This window comes from Lissotriton helveticus, chromosome 1_1 (assembly GCF_964261635.1).
Source record: "Lissotriton helveticus chromosome 1_1, aLisHel1.1, whole genome shotgun sequence".
Classification (NCBI taxonomy): domain Eukaryota; kingdom Metazoa; phylum Chordata; class Amphibia; order Caudata; family Salamandridae; genus Lissotriton; species Lissotriton helveticus.
In genome coordinates this window covers 1,085,707,829-1,085,723,148 of record NC_136057.1, presented here as the reverse complement: position 1 = coordinate 1,085,723,148, position 15,320 = coordinate 1,085,707,829, and the positions used below count along the sequence as shown (strand labels likewise).

Sequence of the window (15,320 nt, the reverse complement as noted above, 5' to 3'; positions counted from 1 at the left end):
ACCAACCGTTTGACCTTATTTCACAATTCACAATGAAGCATGAACAAAATGAATATGCAAAAAAAAGCCATGTTGCAGTGTTGTATTTTTCCAACTGGGGTTTTCGTGGGTATCAGTATATAGTAGCGATTGGTGTGATTGCCTAGGACTCTACCACTTTGATCTCCTATGACGGTGGTTGCTCAGTAAAGGTTACATTGTATTCTAGATCACTACATTTAAACAGTTACATTTTAGGCTCCCTTCTCTTCATGCCCTTCCATGAGTAAGACATTGCGAGTCTGAGATAATTGGAGCACTGTGTGACTTCTCCACATATTCACGAAGGCAAAGATTTTTTTTAAAGATCTTTTTATTGTAAACATAACAAGCAATAGGCAGATAAGCATCACGTTACATGCATCATAAAACAATGATACAAGAAGAAAAGCACTAGTCATACAGCATTCCGAAGTAATCACCGCACCACCCTACCACCGTTCTGCTTCTTAGATAGTAGCCAGTGGAATGGAACATGTAGATGGCACTGACCCAGAGACAGTTCAAGAGAGGGGAGCAGAAAGAACAGATACATAGTTATTCCATTTCCCCCAGATTTTCGTCCATTTCTGAGGACCGCCATGGCTTTCATATATCACCGTCTCAGCTAACATGCACCACTCCATGTCCTGCTTCCAATCCCTCAACCGCAGTGCCTGCGCCACCCCTGCTGTCGAGCAATGCTGCGGTTCGGCACCGCCAGCCCCAGGGTCATCAGGGTTTGCTCCATATGGATTAGATCAGTTACCTCCCAGATATTTACACCATTTTGCGGAAACTGCGATGGTACTCCCATACAGGTCGTTCATGCAAGCCACCACTCTTCCCAGTAGTGCTGTATCACTGGGCACCTCCAAATTATGTGTAATAATATACCCTGTTGTCCGCATTGTCTACGGCAGCTTGCATCAGTTGCCTTCCCCATTTTTACCGTAGTTGTGCATGCAAAGTATTTTCAAATGAAGCAGATGGAACCCGGAACTGATTGCAACCCCCCTCGGGGACGCTAGGGCTTCGGCCATTCATCATCTTCCAGGCCCTCCAAGTCTCGCTCCCTTTGGTACCTCAAGTGCAGAAGAGTATCTGGTGAATTATTGATAACATTTTTTTGTATATGAGGGAAGTCGCCTTGTGGGGCATGGGGTTGTCTAGCAACTAATCCCATAGGGGGGAGGATTCAGGGATTTCCTCTCCCTTGGGTAATGCGGCCTGAAGTGCATGTCATACCAGGAGGTAGCAAAAGATCTCAGTCGGAGCTAATTGGTAGTCTCACTGTAAGTCAACATTTGTGTCCAGAGAGCTCCCACCCTGGAGATGCCATTAAGATCCCATTATCAAAGCCGGATTGTGTCCCAAGAGAGCCCAATAGTTCAGAGTCCCACAAAGGAGTGGCCTTAAGTGATTTTGTCTCTTCAACGAAGCGTGCAGAGTGCTTTGTGCCAGATGGCCACTGTTACAGGCTGTGGGGCCCCTGAGGTTGGCGTGACATGGGTTAGTATCAAGCGCCCTAAAGTGTCCCCCCAGCTGCATAATCTGTCTATCCATTCGAATCTCATGTCCATCAGCTGTGGTGTGTGCCTAGTGATAAAAGGTGGTAAGTTGCACTGCCCAGTAGTTGTTTTGGATGTCAGGGAGGGCAGTTCCTCCATCTTACCATCACCTTTTCAATTTATTGATTGCTATGCATACCGGAACCCCATACCAAAGTGGTGTTCTTATTTTGCTCTCTATTGCTTTAAAACAGGCCACAGGGACCAGGTAAGGTATGTTATGTACGGCATAGAGAAAGCGGGGTAGGGTCATCAATTTGAAAAGTATGGCTCTGCCGAGGAGTGACAGCGGCAGGGCTCTCCAGTGCTGGACATCCCTCTGAAGCTCTTTAAGTGGTGGCTTCAAATGTATTCATAGAATAGGTTTGGGTCAGTAATGACGTGAATTTCGGGGTATCGAAACTGGTCTGTGGTTATTTTAACCTCACACCCCTGGGGCAGTCACTGTGTCCATCAGCACAGAAAGCAGATCAGGGATTTTGACCAGTTAATTAGTGTAGCCTGAATATCAACTGAACCGGGTAAGAATTTGTAGTATTCTGTCAAGAGTTAAGGCAGGTCCTCGGTTTGGGCCCCTGGCTTTTCTGGAGTTTAAATCTCGTATAACCCTTGTAATTTTGTCCTCAGTGAGGTCCGCTTCCAGAAGGTCTCGGACCTCACTAGAGAGGACTGGAAGCTGCATATCAGCCAGGAATTAGTGGGATTACTCGGCTGTAGCTGTCTCAGCTGAGGAATAAATCTGGCTGTAGTCTGCAGCAAAGCCCTCTGCTATTTCCTGTCTGTCTCTCTCCTGTTCACCCTTTTCAGTCTCAATTTCCAATACCCGGTGGTTGGTGCTCTTGCTCTCGCCTGTCCAGCCAAGCAATGGGTTTCCCAGCTTTATCTACTACTTCATAAAGGCAGTGCTGAGTAGCGCTATGTCTTGCGCTGGCGGCCTAAGATGCTACGCCAGTCTAGCCAAACTCCTAGAAAAATGTGTCCAATCTCAACTCTGTACCCACATCGAGAATTTGCATCTCCTGGACCAACATCAATCTGACTTTCGGAGTGGGCATAGCACCGAATCAGCGCTCACTCACGTTATGGATGACATTTTAAAAATGCTTGACCAAAATGAATCCTGCTCCTTTTCCTTCTTGACCTTTCCTCTGCGTTTGACACTGTTAATCACGACAAACTCCTATCCATTTTGGAGCACAGGATGGGCCTCTCTGGTTCGGTGCTGCAATGGTTCTCGTCCTTCCTCAACCACAGATCCCAAAGACTTAAGGCAAACCACTCTCTCTCCCAGCCATCACAAGTATCCATGGGGGTCCACCAAGGGTCCGCCTTATCTCCCATACTCTTCAACTTGTTCCTGGAACTGTTAGCTAATGCACTAAATTCCGCTGACAGTCTCTTCCATATATATGCGGATGATACGCAACTATCTGAAAATCTCCTCCCCTAGTAACCTCATATCACTCAACACTACCCTAATAAATACTGAAAACTGGTTAACTGAGAACCACTTCTTGATCAACACATCCAAAACAGAATTCCATCTCATTTCCCCCTGAATAACATCCCCAAGTTAGACCTTTGGATGAAACACCTCATTGCCTTCAACTTCTCCCCCTCATTATTGACTCAAATCGCTCGGAATCACCCTGGACAAGCATCTGAACATGAAGAATCATATCAGCAATGTGTGCAAGGCAGCTAATCACCTGATGAGGATGCTCAGGAATCTCAAACCGTTCCTCCCATAAGCTGACTTCAAGCACGTGGTCCTAGTGCTTGTTTTGCCAAGGCTAGACTATGACAGTGCAGCGCTATGTGGCCTCCCCAAATATACCTTGGCCCCACTAAGGGCTTCACTGAATGCTGCGGCCAGATTGGTTACGGGTACCAAAAGAAATGCGCACATCTCCCCAGTCCTAATATCCCTAAACTGGTTGCCCCATGAAGCAAGAATTCAGCTAAAGATTGCCTGTCTATCTCACAAAGCCCTACATTTCAAAACCCCCAGTTATCTAGCCCAAAAGCTAGAATTATCCAGAGGGGGTAGACCTTCTTGGAGTGCTAACTCTCTCCTCCTGAAACCACATATCTTTTGCAAAAAGAGAACATGTCACCGAGCTTTTTCCGACTCTGCGCCAAATATCTGGAACTCTCTCCCACCGGAAATACGCAGAATCTCCTCCAAGGTTGCCTTCAAATTGGAAGTAAAAAGATTTCTCATGAACAATTTCTTACCTTAAAAGGTTCTTGGATCGTCTGCTTCAATGCCTTGGACCTACACCCTAAGCCCGCGCTGGGTGTTCCTCTTCTTTAATAATCATTGGCTCCCCTCCCAGTTCGCTATGTACCAGTTATTACCCTACTCTTTGTTGTTCCCTATCGATTGTAACCTTTTTGTTTGGTATGCCTATTTGATTTGTATGGGTTGGTATTCCTTTTGATGCCTGTACTGCAACAGTTACCTTCCTTTCTTTCAAACTGTAAAGCGCTCGGATATCCTTCTGGATCATGTTCGCGCAATATAAAACTTTATAAATAAATATATTCCTTTTGCTTAAGGCTCAGGTTGTGTCCGGTGTCCACCTGGTCCTGATCAGTCAAGATGTTCTAGAAGTTCTCTCTCTATCACCTCCAATGTGGTACTGGTACCCCTTTGTGTGTCCCACTATCGGGTAGAGGCTCTGCCCTTTAATGACCTCTTTATAGGCTCCCCATAGGGTTTGCGCAGAATCCTAGGAGACCCCATTTTCCGTGAAGTATCGGTCCATGGCTTCTAGGAAGCCTTCTCTGATTCTGGGGACTTTAATGTGCCATGGATTAATTGTGATTTCACTTTGTCCCGTGCAGTCAACAAGACCATAGATGGCCCATAATGGGGAGTGGTCAGTAATGCCTCTATCCCAGTGTCAGACCTCCAGGAATCTAGGGAGTTGGCCCGCCAGAGTGAAAACATGTCAGTGCACAAAAGACTACCATGAGCCCCTGAGTAAAAAGTGCAGTGCTGTCTCGTAGGATTGAGTGAGCGCCATGTGCCTATTAGAGCCAGCAAGTCAGCAAGTGGACATTGCTGGGAGGTCATCTGTCTGGGTGGCAAGTGGTTCTTATCATCACAGAGTGATATGTTTAAGTCCCCACCCATCAACATTTCCCCATTCGGCAGGTTGAGCTGGACCGTGCTTGGGTCTGGGAGCAAGCTGTTGTAGAGTTGTTGCAAAAAACAAGCAGAAATGATATTAAATGTTGTACCCTCCCAAGTACCCCTTATGGCCACATACCTGCCGTGTATGTGTCAGACCAGATTTGGTGAATGGTAAGCAGCAACAAATTCTTGAGCAGGATCCCCATCTAGCTAGAGCCAATGGTGTTTCCCACATGTGCAACCGGTTTGTATCCCCACCTGTCCTAAGTATGGTAGGCATTACCCATAAAGTGTGTCTCTTGGAGGAGTACAATGTCTGGGGAGTGTCTTTTTATGTATTGCAATGCTACTCCTATCTTAATTTTATCCCCCAGGCAATTAACATAGAAGAGTATAAGGCAAATATGGGCTTTATTTAGTGTAGTGGCGATATGTGCATGCATGGCCCGGGTGCCACTCCTGTACACTGCTGATTAGTGTTGATCAAAGGGCGGGCATTGACCCCACCCACTGGGCTCCATGAACACAAAACCGTGATTGTGTGCTGTGAACTGCCTGCCGCAAAAAATCAATGATTAGAGACAAACAAAACTTCCAAACAAGCCCCCCACCCGGACACCCAGCATTATAAACTTGAAACTGCCTGCCTCCAAACACTGCAGAGTGCCTGTCGCCCCAAACCTTAAACTATAGGTCACAATGTTAACCCCCGAGATGCACTCCACCCATCCCCCAAATCCAAACAGATCAAGTGTTGCCAGAGTCTGTCATCTTTAGTCAATGGACATGTGCCCCTTACCTCCACGGTTCCTCATCACCAGCCTTGGGGACGAGGCCCCATTCGTTGCTAGCATTTGGAGTGTTCAAACCCAGCTGTTGTGGAATCGCCCTCATCCGCCTCCCTCAAATCAGTCTTTTCGGGCCTCCTGTTGACTCACTCATTACTTGGGCTTTGCGCCAGCGTGTATTGCTCACGCAAAACGTGGGGCTTGTGATGGCAGGTCTTTGCACAGTTGTCTCGTCGCTGCTGTCACAAAGGGTTTATTGACTTCATCCCTCCCACCAGTCTCCAGCCATCTAGCCATTCCCAGGACGCCTCTGGTGATGTAAAGTACCAAGTCTTTCCATTCGCGACCACTCTTATTTGTGCCAAAAACATAATAGAGTATTTAAGTTCTCTTTCCCTTAGGGACTTTTTAACTTCAACAAAGCTTCTGCGTAATTTTTTAACTCTGAGCGTGAAGTCAGGGAAGAAGGTTACAGTGGCATTTTCCAATTTGACCAGTGGGGCACTTCATGCGACCTGTAGGATCACATGTCGGTCACAGTAGTTAAAGATGCAAGCAATAATCATACGGGGTGGGGCCCAGAGTTTCGGAGGGGCCATCCAGCACTTGGCGGGCACATGTGACTGAGAAGTAGTTGGGAGAGGTCCTTGGGTTGCAATTGCTTTAGTACAAGATCTTCAACAAAAAGGTCTGCTGCTAGGCGATTCAATCGCTCTGGCACCCCAGTTATATAAACATTACTTCTTCTCAAGCAGCTATTTCGGCTCGGAGTGTGGAGAGTGAGTCCTAAGCTTCTATCGTCTGTGCTTCCGTATTGCACAAGTCTGCCCTCATCAGCATGACTTCTGTGGAGACTGAATACCTTTTTGCCTCCAGGGAACCACAAATGCCCTGCAGCTCTGCTATAATGTATTTAAGGGTGAACCCGTCACCATCAGATGATGCCTGGTCAGGGGGGATGCACTGCTCCTCCACTGCCGTAGCCTCCGCTTGACCGTTAGAACAGTAAACGTATCTACTTTCGTTAAAAGCGCTTGCGCATTTTTAGGTCTCGCCTAGCGACGTAGCGCATGCGCTGCACGCTTGATCTATTGCCGTCGGTTTTGCTTTGAAAGCGGGGTGGAAGCTCCACCCATGCTTCTGATTGGCACGAGCCCAAAATGCATGCTTTTCATTGGAAGGGAGGCATGTTTTGTTCCCTCCCTGTCACCTGTTCACCGTGCCTACAGGACAGAAGATGTGCAAACGTACGGTGTGCACGCATGCCGCGCTTCCACTTTATTTTGCATCGCATTTTCCCCAGTACCGCAGGCGTCTCTTTTCATCACAATGCGCGCATGGCGCACTTTCACTTTTGCGCGCTCCCACTTTATTTTGCATTGTATTTTCCCCACTCCCACAGGCGTCTCTTTTTCAACACAGCGCGCGCAAGGCGCGCTTTCACTTTCGCGCGCTCCCACTTTATTTTGCATTGTATTTCCCTGAGACCCGCGGGCGTCTCTTTTCATCACAGCGTTTCGGGACAGCGTGGCCCTACATACTTATATGCCGTTGCTGGTTAGGCCGGGCGTGACTATAAACAGAGGCTCACCCCTTGCTGCGATGGAAGAGCTGTGCTTGCTCCTGGTGGTGGGCAGGAGACGAGCAGCGTGTTCTGTTCTCTGTGCACAGAATAAGGACGAATGCTGTGATCTCTCTGCGCGAGCCTCCAATTTCCAGTGCTGAGAATAAAATGGAACAAGTCCGTGTCAGACTTTCCCCAATACCTGTAGGTTCTACTGTGATAAACACATGGATTTTGACTAACAGGATGTTACCTATTTCTTCCCCGACCCTCCCCCTCTGTGCTGTCCCGGTGAATGCTGCCCACGCACAGAGCATGCCAGATGGATGGGATATTGCAGACTCTGTTAGCCCCTGCTTCACATATCTGAAACTACGGAGGTCTAAATGTGCCTCATGTTTGTCTGTTACAACATTTGTGCAAAGCGCATAGTTATACTCGCAGAGAACGTGTATGGAAATCTTCCTTATCAGGTGTGAAGGCAGTGACCAGCCAGTTCCCTTTTCCATTGCGTCCTGGTATTTATAGTCGTGAATTTAAAACCGGCTAAGTAAAAGTCACCGTATGCAAAGACAAACAGTGTGAGAGAACCCAGACACCTTGTGCTCCATGTTTATAATCAGTAACGTACCCCAACCCATCCCCGCTCCCAACATATATGGTGTTGACAGCTCTTTCGCAGCATTAAAAACTTTACATTGTTATGGTCCGGTGTCTGTGGTGGCTTTTAACAAGGAGAGACCAGCTTCTGCTGTGACTCTGGCTGACCACCCGGGGTAATGGAGTGAGACAGAGCTAATTGCGTGCGGTTCCTGGGCTGCGGATATTTGGTGAGGTGTGCCTGCACTTTCCCCACGTGTGGTGTGTGTGTGTTAGTGAGTTGGGAGATGGCTCCAGGCTGGACGCATGAAGTGCTCTTACTCATGCGTGTTACGTGCAGCAGACAGGTTGGGACCAGGGTGAGTGCGCGGTCCCTTTCACAGGAGATTGCTGCAGTCGTGATGGGGCAAGCGAGTCCTCACATCCTCTGCGCGGAGTTGGAGCAGATGGGTGCCGGTCCAGAAGCCCCTCGACTACCCTGGTGTGGTTTAGGCTTCTCCTCCCAGACAAGCAGATAGTGGGTGTACGCGGGTGACTGGATCCTGCTATGTAGGTGACGTCAGAGGTGCCCAGAGATCTCCAGTTGCCTCCTGCTTGCATGAGTAGTTCATCCCAATTAATGCAATATAAATTTAGACGTGTTCTCCGGTAGGTGCCCCTACTCGCGCCATCTGGTGGGCCATCGAATTCATGGGCACACCATGTGTCGCTGGGGTGCAGCCAATTTTTATCTTGTGCCGCACATAGCCCGCAGCAGCACAGGAGGACCACTGGGGGATAGTGTTTTATCTGCTGGGCCGTCGCTGCCCCTGTTTCCCTTCAGGTGCTTCCTCTGCAACCACGGCCGCAGCTCGGTCTTGTCCGCTAGGTCCCGCCTCAAGGCAGGAGAGCAAGGCGCCAGATGAAGCAGATATGGTGAGCCTTAGTATCCCCCAATCAAGAGCCTTTAAAATGCAGGCATGGAGACCGGATTGTGGGAAGGATGTTTGGGGATAAGGCCGGTGGAGCGCAGGAGCCACTCTAACAAGCGGGCATCTTGTTCGCCAGTTGGCCACGCCCCCCTGAAGAAGGCAAAGTTAATCATATGAACAATGTTGTCTGTGTTATCCTGGACAATCATTATTTTAAAGAACTGTCAAAAGTGGCTTCATAGCAAGAAGCATAATTCTGTATGGCAGCCTCATTAAGTGCAGTGATCACATATATTCCTGCATATCAGTAATGCAGATGTGCAGGAGTACAAGTCTGATTCATGCTTTTCACAGCTTTGTGTACCACAGTAAAAAGATTTCAAAAGGGACATCAGAAGGCCTGGTGCTAGGTTGGATGCTGTCTTGGTAGTATTAGATGTGGCTAAATCTTAAAATTAATCAAAATCTCAGCACTGCAAAAAGTTAAGAGTTACAAGACTGTCACTTCTGGAGATCGTAAAGGTGTGCTAATGGACAGGTATACTTTTTTGCAGCAAGTACATTTAGTCCCATTCTTGAACTGCTTACTAGAAAATGATAGACAGACAGATCGCTTTATAGTTCATGAACTGCGGAAGGCCCACAAACAATGCTCAGTCCTTTCCAAATTTAAGGGCGAGAGATTTTTTTCTAAAATCACTCCATGTTAATATCTCCCCTTTTGAAATTCTGATTGGAGTTGGCAGTCACTTGAACGATGTCATCTATTTTATGTTCCAATGAAAAAAATATATTATCATGACTGCTATAATTCAGAATCTCACATTATACCAATATAAGTGCTGTGCATTATTTTTAAGTTCCCATTTTTGTTAACATTATTATTATGAATAATGATATTAACACTAATAATAAGATATTAATGTCGTAAATATATTACAGACAAGGGGCAATAATAATACAATGCATTTCAAAACTGTGATCCAGCGGCTCACTGTCATGCTGTACAAATAAGAATGATTACAATGCTTCGTGGGAAACAAGTAGTTATCCTAAACACCATAAACAAAAGTATGTAATTTAAGGATTACCTCATCATCTGAATCTCCAAGCTTTCCCAAGTCAAGATGTGGTACTCTGCAGAAGAAAATGTTAAGTAAATGAAGTTCTTCTTTCATAACTTTAAAATTAAAACATGTACTCTATACATGAGATTGTATTTTTCTGTTTCATTCCAGAGTATCCTTTTGAATTTAAGGAAATTCAAATAACCTATCGAAAAAAAAACCTCTTATACAGTAAGGTAATCACTGCTTACCAGTAACTATTTGTTCCATTTGAATACAATGTTCTGTGTTTTGATATTAGTAAACATGCGTGAGGGCTCCTAGGCAGTTGTTCACAATTAAAATGGGTAATCTTACTGCATGTGCAGGAAAGTGCCCCTTTTTTGCCTGGTTCCCCACTTTTTACGGTATATTTTGTTGCTGTTTAAAAAAAAAATTTTTTACTATGTACTGAGACAGTTAGTTATATTCCTAATTAGGATATTTTACTTACCTGTAAGTCAATAGTACATGGCACAAAAGTGTATCCGGGGCCTGTAAACTAAATGCAACTAGTGGGCTGCAGCACATATTGTGCCACCACTAACTCGACTTGGCAAAATAAATCTGTTGCCAGGACTAATCCTTCCTTTATAATACTTATTAGTCATTTCCAACAGTAGGCCCTACATGCCCACAAAGCAGGGTGCATGGTATTAAAATAGTAAAGCACATGTATCTTTGCTTTACATGTTGTGATAGCGAAAAAACTCCAAAGTCATTTTTCACTGTGGTAAGGCAGACTGTCCCATAAGAAAACGCTGGGTTACATTATAACACATTGTAATGCTTAATTTCACTTTGGGACTATCTGGAACAATGAGTCAAGGACTCGTTTTAATAGTAACTCAAAATTCAACTTAATGGTCAGTTCAGAATTTTAGATTACTATTTTGAAATGGCACTGTAAGAGTTCGGTGTTTGGCTCCCAGACAGTGGACAAAGGGATTGGATGTGGGGAGATATTTTTGTCCCTGACAGGATTGCGATCTAGGTTGTGCGCAGGAACTTAATTAACTCCAAAGATGCCTACGCTGTCACAGGCAGATATAGCTCATACATTCGCCGGCCCAATCTATTTTCCTGCTGGCTAGCAAAGCACCAATCCCTGGACTGTTTTTGAGTGACCACAAGGAAGGTTTGCCCAATTATGATAGCCACTCCTCTGGGTTTAAGGATCCACATCAAGAACAGACTTTTGGTTGAACAGAGGAGATGTTTGAGATTGGGCAAGCTCAATCACATATCTCTGCAAAACATTCTCTGATCACCTTCCTATAATACTATATTTGGATCTCCACAGAAACACATGTGCACATAGAATGTGGAGACTTCAACCAGCTATGCTACAATATATACAAATCCTCTGCACACGTTCAAAGTAAATACATGAAGTTACATTAAATATGACAATGAGGCTAGATTTCTCCATGGGGCTTGAACAACCAGTCTTTCTGGCCAGGGCATGCCCGCGTAAGCACTACAAGATATGGCACAGGTGGACGGATTACCGGGCATAGACCTGGACCCGCCACAGGAGGTGGAGGCACGCTTGCCGACCTGATACATATACATCCCTCATGGCTGGAGAGGGGCGGGCGGGAAGACCCGGAGGGACCGTGATTTCTGGGTGTGCAGTGACGACATGGATGGCTGTGTGTGGCATGGACGCAATCATGAGGGAGGGGGGTTTGTTATAATGTGGGTTGTTTATTGCACAAAAAAGTCAAAGTCAATTGAAAGTGTATTTGATATGTGCAGTAACCTCTGGAGTACAGGGGCCTGCAATGTATGAGACACCTGACAAAATATTTTCAGATGTCTTTAATTCAAGATCTTTAAGCCTTCTTAGCCAACACATGTTTTGTCGCTGTTACAGGGGATTACCCTGCAAGTTCTACAGAGCTGAGGTCCTCAGCCTTTTGACTTCGGTCTTTCCGACTTGGAAAGGCTGTCGGAATGCGACATTGGGGGCCCCAAGCAGGGCCCTCTTCCCCCCCCCGCCCCATCCCCCCTGGCCCTCTGTATCTAGGCCTGTGGTGCCCCCCTAAAAATCCCTGCACCGGGCGGCAGGCACCTTAAGGTGACTGGCACCCAGTGCAGGGGTTTTCACAAACTCCCGTTTCTCAATTGGAGCATGTGCTGCGGGCAGTTTCCGTCCGCAGCACAAGATCCCATAGAGAAATGGGACTTTGCATCATAATTTTTATTGTGGAACCGCCGACCTACGGTGGGGCGGTTCACTCACAGAAGCGGTGTAGGTCAGAGGCAACTCCGACCGGTATCGTAATCAGGGCCATAGTCTCTTGCTAGATGTGTCAGAGAATTCCATCAACGCTGAGGCATACAATTTGGATCCTGGAGGACCTTGGTGTCAATGTATGCTGATGATATTCTCCAGTCACCTAATCATACCAGGAAACCCCAGTGTAACAACAATGCCATCATCATCAAAAATCCAGCAGGAGGATGGTGATCAGTGATGGAACTGTGAAGATACTTCACACCTATTATGAATTTGGTAGAAGGCTACAAACAACAATCAAACTCAGTATGTTACGAAATGTAAACCGCACTTATGCCCTGTATTCACAGACATACAATTAGCAAGTGTAAACGAACAAGCAGGCACTGGGATTCTGTCCCATGATCAAGTGCTTAACCCACTTACTTTATACAGTCAATGACTCTGCATTACATCCATGTGTCTGTTGTTCCTTCTATAGCTGTTCTTTCCATCTATGCTCCCTGCTACTGCCCCAACAAGTACATTTCACAGACGGTATCCATTACATTTGAATATGAGGGGCATCTTGTCCCAACGTGGGCATCTACAAAAACATTGCATGACAAAATAGGGACGATATCTTGAGCTTAAGCTACATAGTGCCAGATGGAACAAAGAGTAAATCATACATGATATGACTCATAAAATTGCCACAAGCGTTTTGAACACCAGCATCAACTTCCACCCAACATCATATAAGGGAATCACCCTAGACAGCAGCTAAACCACCATGCCCACTTGTAAAGTAGTTGAAAAAGACACCTTACTGATTGGCCTGTCACGAGGTTTATTTAAATCAATCAAGTCTCATTATAACATTTTCCTGGATCTCTGTTGTACTCTACCTTTCTTTCTGTCTGTTGTTTACTATCTTCTCATTCTAAATGCATGTCCCCTGTATGCCTTAAACTCTAGCCCAATAAAAGAGTACATGAGCTGATCCACGGAATGGGGTTTGGAGAGGGGATTTGTACTAATCTAGTCAGGTAAGGACTAAAAATGCAGGAGTAATTGCAAAATACAGTAAAGTGTTCTGTTATTACTTACGTTTTCTGATGCCTCAATACCACCATTCAGATCTTCCAAGTATTAGCGCATTGCACACAACCACACCTAGTATTGAAGATAAATTGCCACTTCCAATGCATGTTTCTTGAAGGTTATCTACAAGACAGCCATATGAGATTTCATACCAACTATTTTGTAAACACTATGCTATGGTAATAACCTCCAGAGCTGAACCCAGTTCTGATGAATCTCTTCTGTAAATTATGTTTGTCTAGGTCACATTTAATAAGGGTAGCAGTCAGTCTTTGAATATCCAATTTTTAAAAAACATCTATGACTTGGTCTCATGTGGTCCTCACGTTGTACCATCACTTCTGCTGCACTTTGAGAGGAAGCAAAATCACAGCACTTTAACGACATATCGAGTCACCAAGAGTGAGGATTAAACGATTCATAGCCATTTTGGTTTCTAGTGGAATTGTTTGGTTCGGTTATTCCCAGGGGATCATTCTTGAACTACATCCTAATGAGGTGACAATGGGCAAAGGAACATTTTTTTTAATGTGTTCCATACCTTGGCGTTATAAAGAGAATTCCTAACTTTTATTCGTGCAACCACTGGGCTAACTCTTTACATTCCTCCTACTTTCTCCGCCGATGAAGCAGGCAAATCCCATGATGATTTTCTTTCCTTGTAGTGAAATTTCAGTTGCCACTTCTGGACAGAAATGCATGGCTGAATGCAAAGAATGGTGGAAAACCAAAGCCCTGAGGAGGTCTGCTTTAGATATGGAGTCCCAGGATGAGTCAGGGTACTGGCTGGATTCAACAGTTAAACGGCTTCTGAAAGCCTCCTAACAGGCTACTCCTAGCCTCCCCCTGCAGGTCTTAATTGACTTTGTTATGAAGTTTAAATAATAATCTATCAATTAATTTCAAAATGTCGTGATTTGCCAGCTCTATAGAAAAAAAAACCAGTTAAAAGCCACAAGGTCAGAAGAATTGCTAGGATGAAAGTGTCAATAAAAAATTAAAAGTCCTGCACCTCAGGAGAAAGCAAACTCATCTCATAGATTAGCAGATTTGAATTTACAAGGCACAAAATAGATTAAAATAGTTAGCAAATAAATCTCTTGCACAGGAAGGACAAGCACCTAGACTGTACAAATGCTAAAGCCACATTCCAGTCACACTACTAACTGAACCTCAAAAGTAGAGACATGGCCATCTCAGAAAATTATGAGGAGATAACCTCAAATGTGGTCAAAAAAACCTGGCCAATCTATATTAAAAAAACACAGAGAAAGCCGGTAGAAAATTAAAGTGGCAGATACTAAGGGCAACTGTAACCCAACAGTGGTAAAGACAAAGAGTAGTAAGGATGTCTGGGAAAAAGATAATCTTCATATTACATGTTTTATATTATTTATAGTTCGTGAAATACAGACTTTTTCCAATCCACTTAAAGTTCAAATATGAATAAATCACACCAATGAAGAATACAGATGCTTACTCATCTGGACGAGGGTCATGGGAAGCTTGTGATTCGGATCGCCATCCCTGAAAAACATAACACATATAGTTTCAATAAATACTGGAACCGAATTGTATGCTTAAAAGTATACATAAAACACAAAACAAATTACATTATTTGTTAGTGTGTTTCGTCTTCAAAGTATCTTACCACTTGTCATCCTGGATATGAAATCTACTAATATAAACATTTCCCTAAAAATATGGGACTAAAAAATGAAAAAAACATGTTCAGTCTTGATTGAGAAAGTAAATGGCAAGGTATGCGTCTGTTAACAGGAATGGCTTTGTCCACACACCTGGCTGCCTATATAAAGGAACCAAGGTGCTGTAGAGAACTCTATGACTTGAAGTAGGTATTTCATAAGGTGCTGTACTTGTCCCGGTAGGATTCCACGTCATTGTAAAAGCTTGATACACCAATTACCTCCAACTAGACATTCACATTTTCATTTTAAGGAAATTGTTATGCTAATCTAAGTGCACCATTAGGCTTCAGGAGGACCAAAATGAAGCATGGTGTAATGTTTGCTTCTTTAAGGAAGGAAACAATAACATTACAAATCTGCGGCGTCCCATTTACAAACCAATGAAACAGGCTTTGGTAGTGTGAGAGGTTAAAAAACCATGATTTAACACCTACTTATGATTAACTATTATATACCCCTGGTTTAATGTAAGATTCAAACATTGTTATCAACATATAATGACTGTGTAGCAAACAACGGTGACACTTTGTACGATACCACTGACATTTGGAAAGCATGATGGATGCAGCAGGTTCACTGCAAA

General features: G+C 44.7%; 1 protein-coding gene across 2 annotated transcripts in view; it reads right to left on the bottom strand.

Annotated features, from left to right (window-relative positions):
* CAPS2 (calcyphosine 2) overlaps positions 1-15,320 on the bottom strand; it is an 887,654-nt gene that overhangs the window by 697,225 nt on the left and 175,109 nt on the right. For both annotated transcript variants that reach the window (XM_078678143.1, XM_078678133.1), the window contains exons 3-4: positions 14,509-14,555; positions 9,686-9,731 (exon numbers count right to left, since the gene is read on the bottom strand). In XM_078678143.1, coding sequence (XP_078534269.1) covers positions 9,686-9,731; positions 14,509-14,555 — 93 coding nt within the window. The remainder of the gene's footprint in view (positions 1-9,685; positions 9,732-14,508; positions 14,556-15,320) is intronic.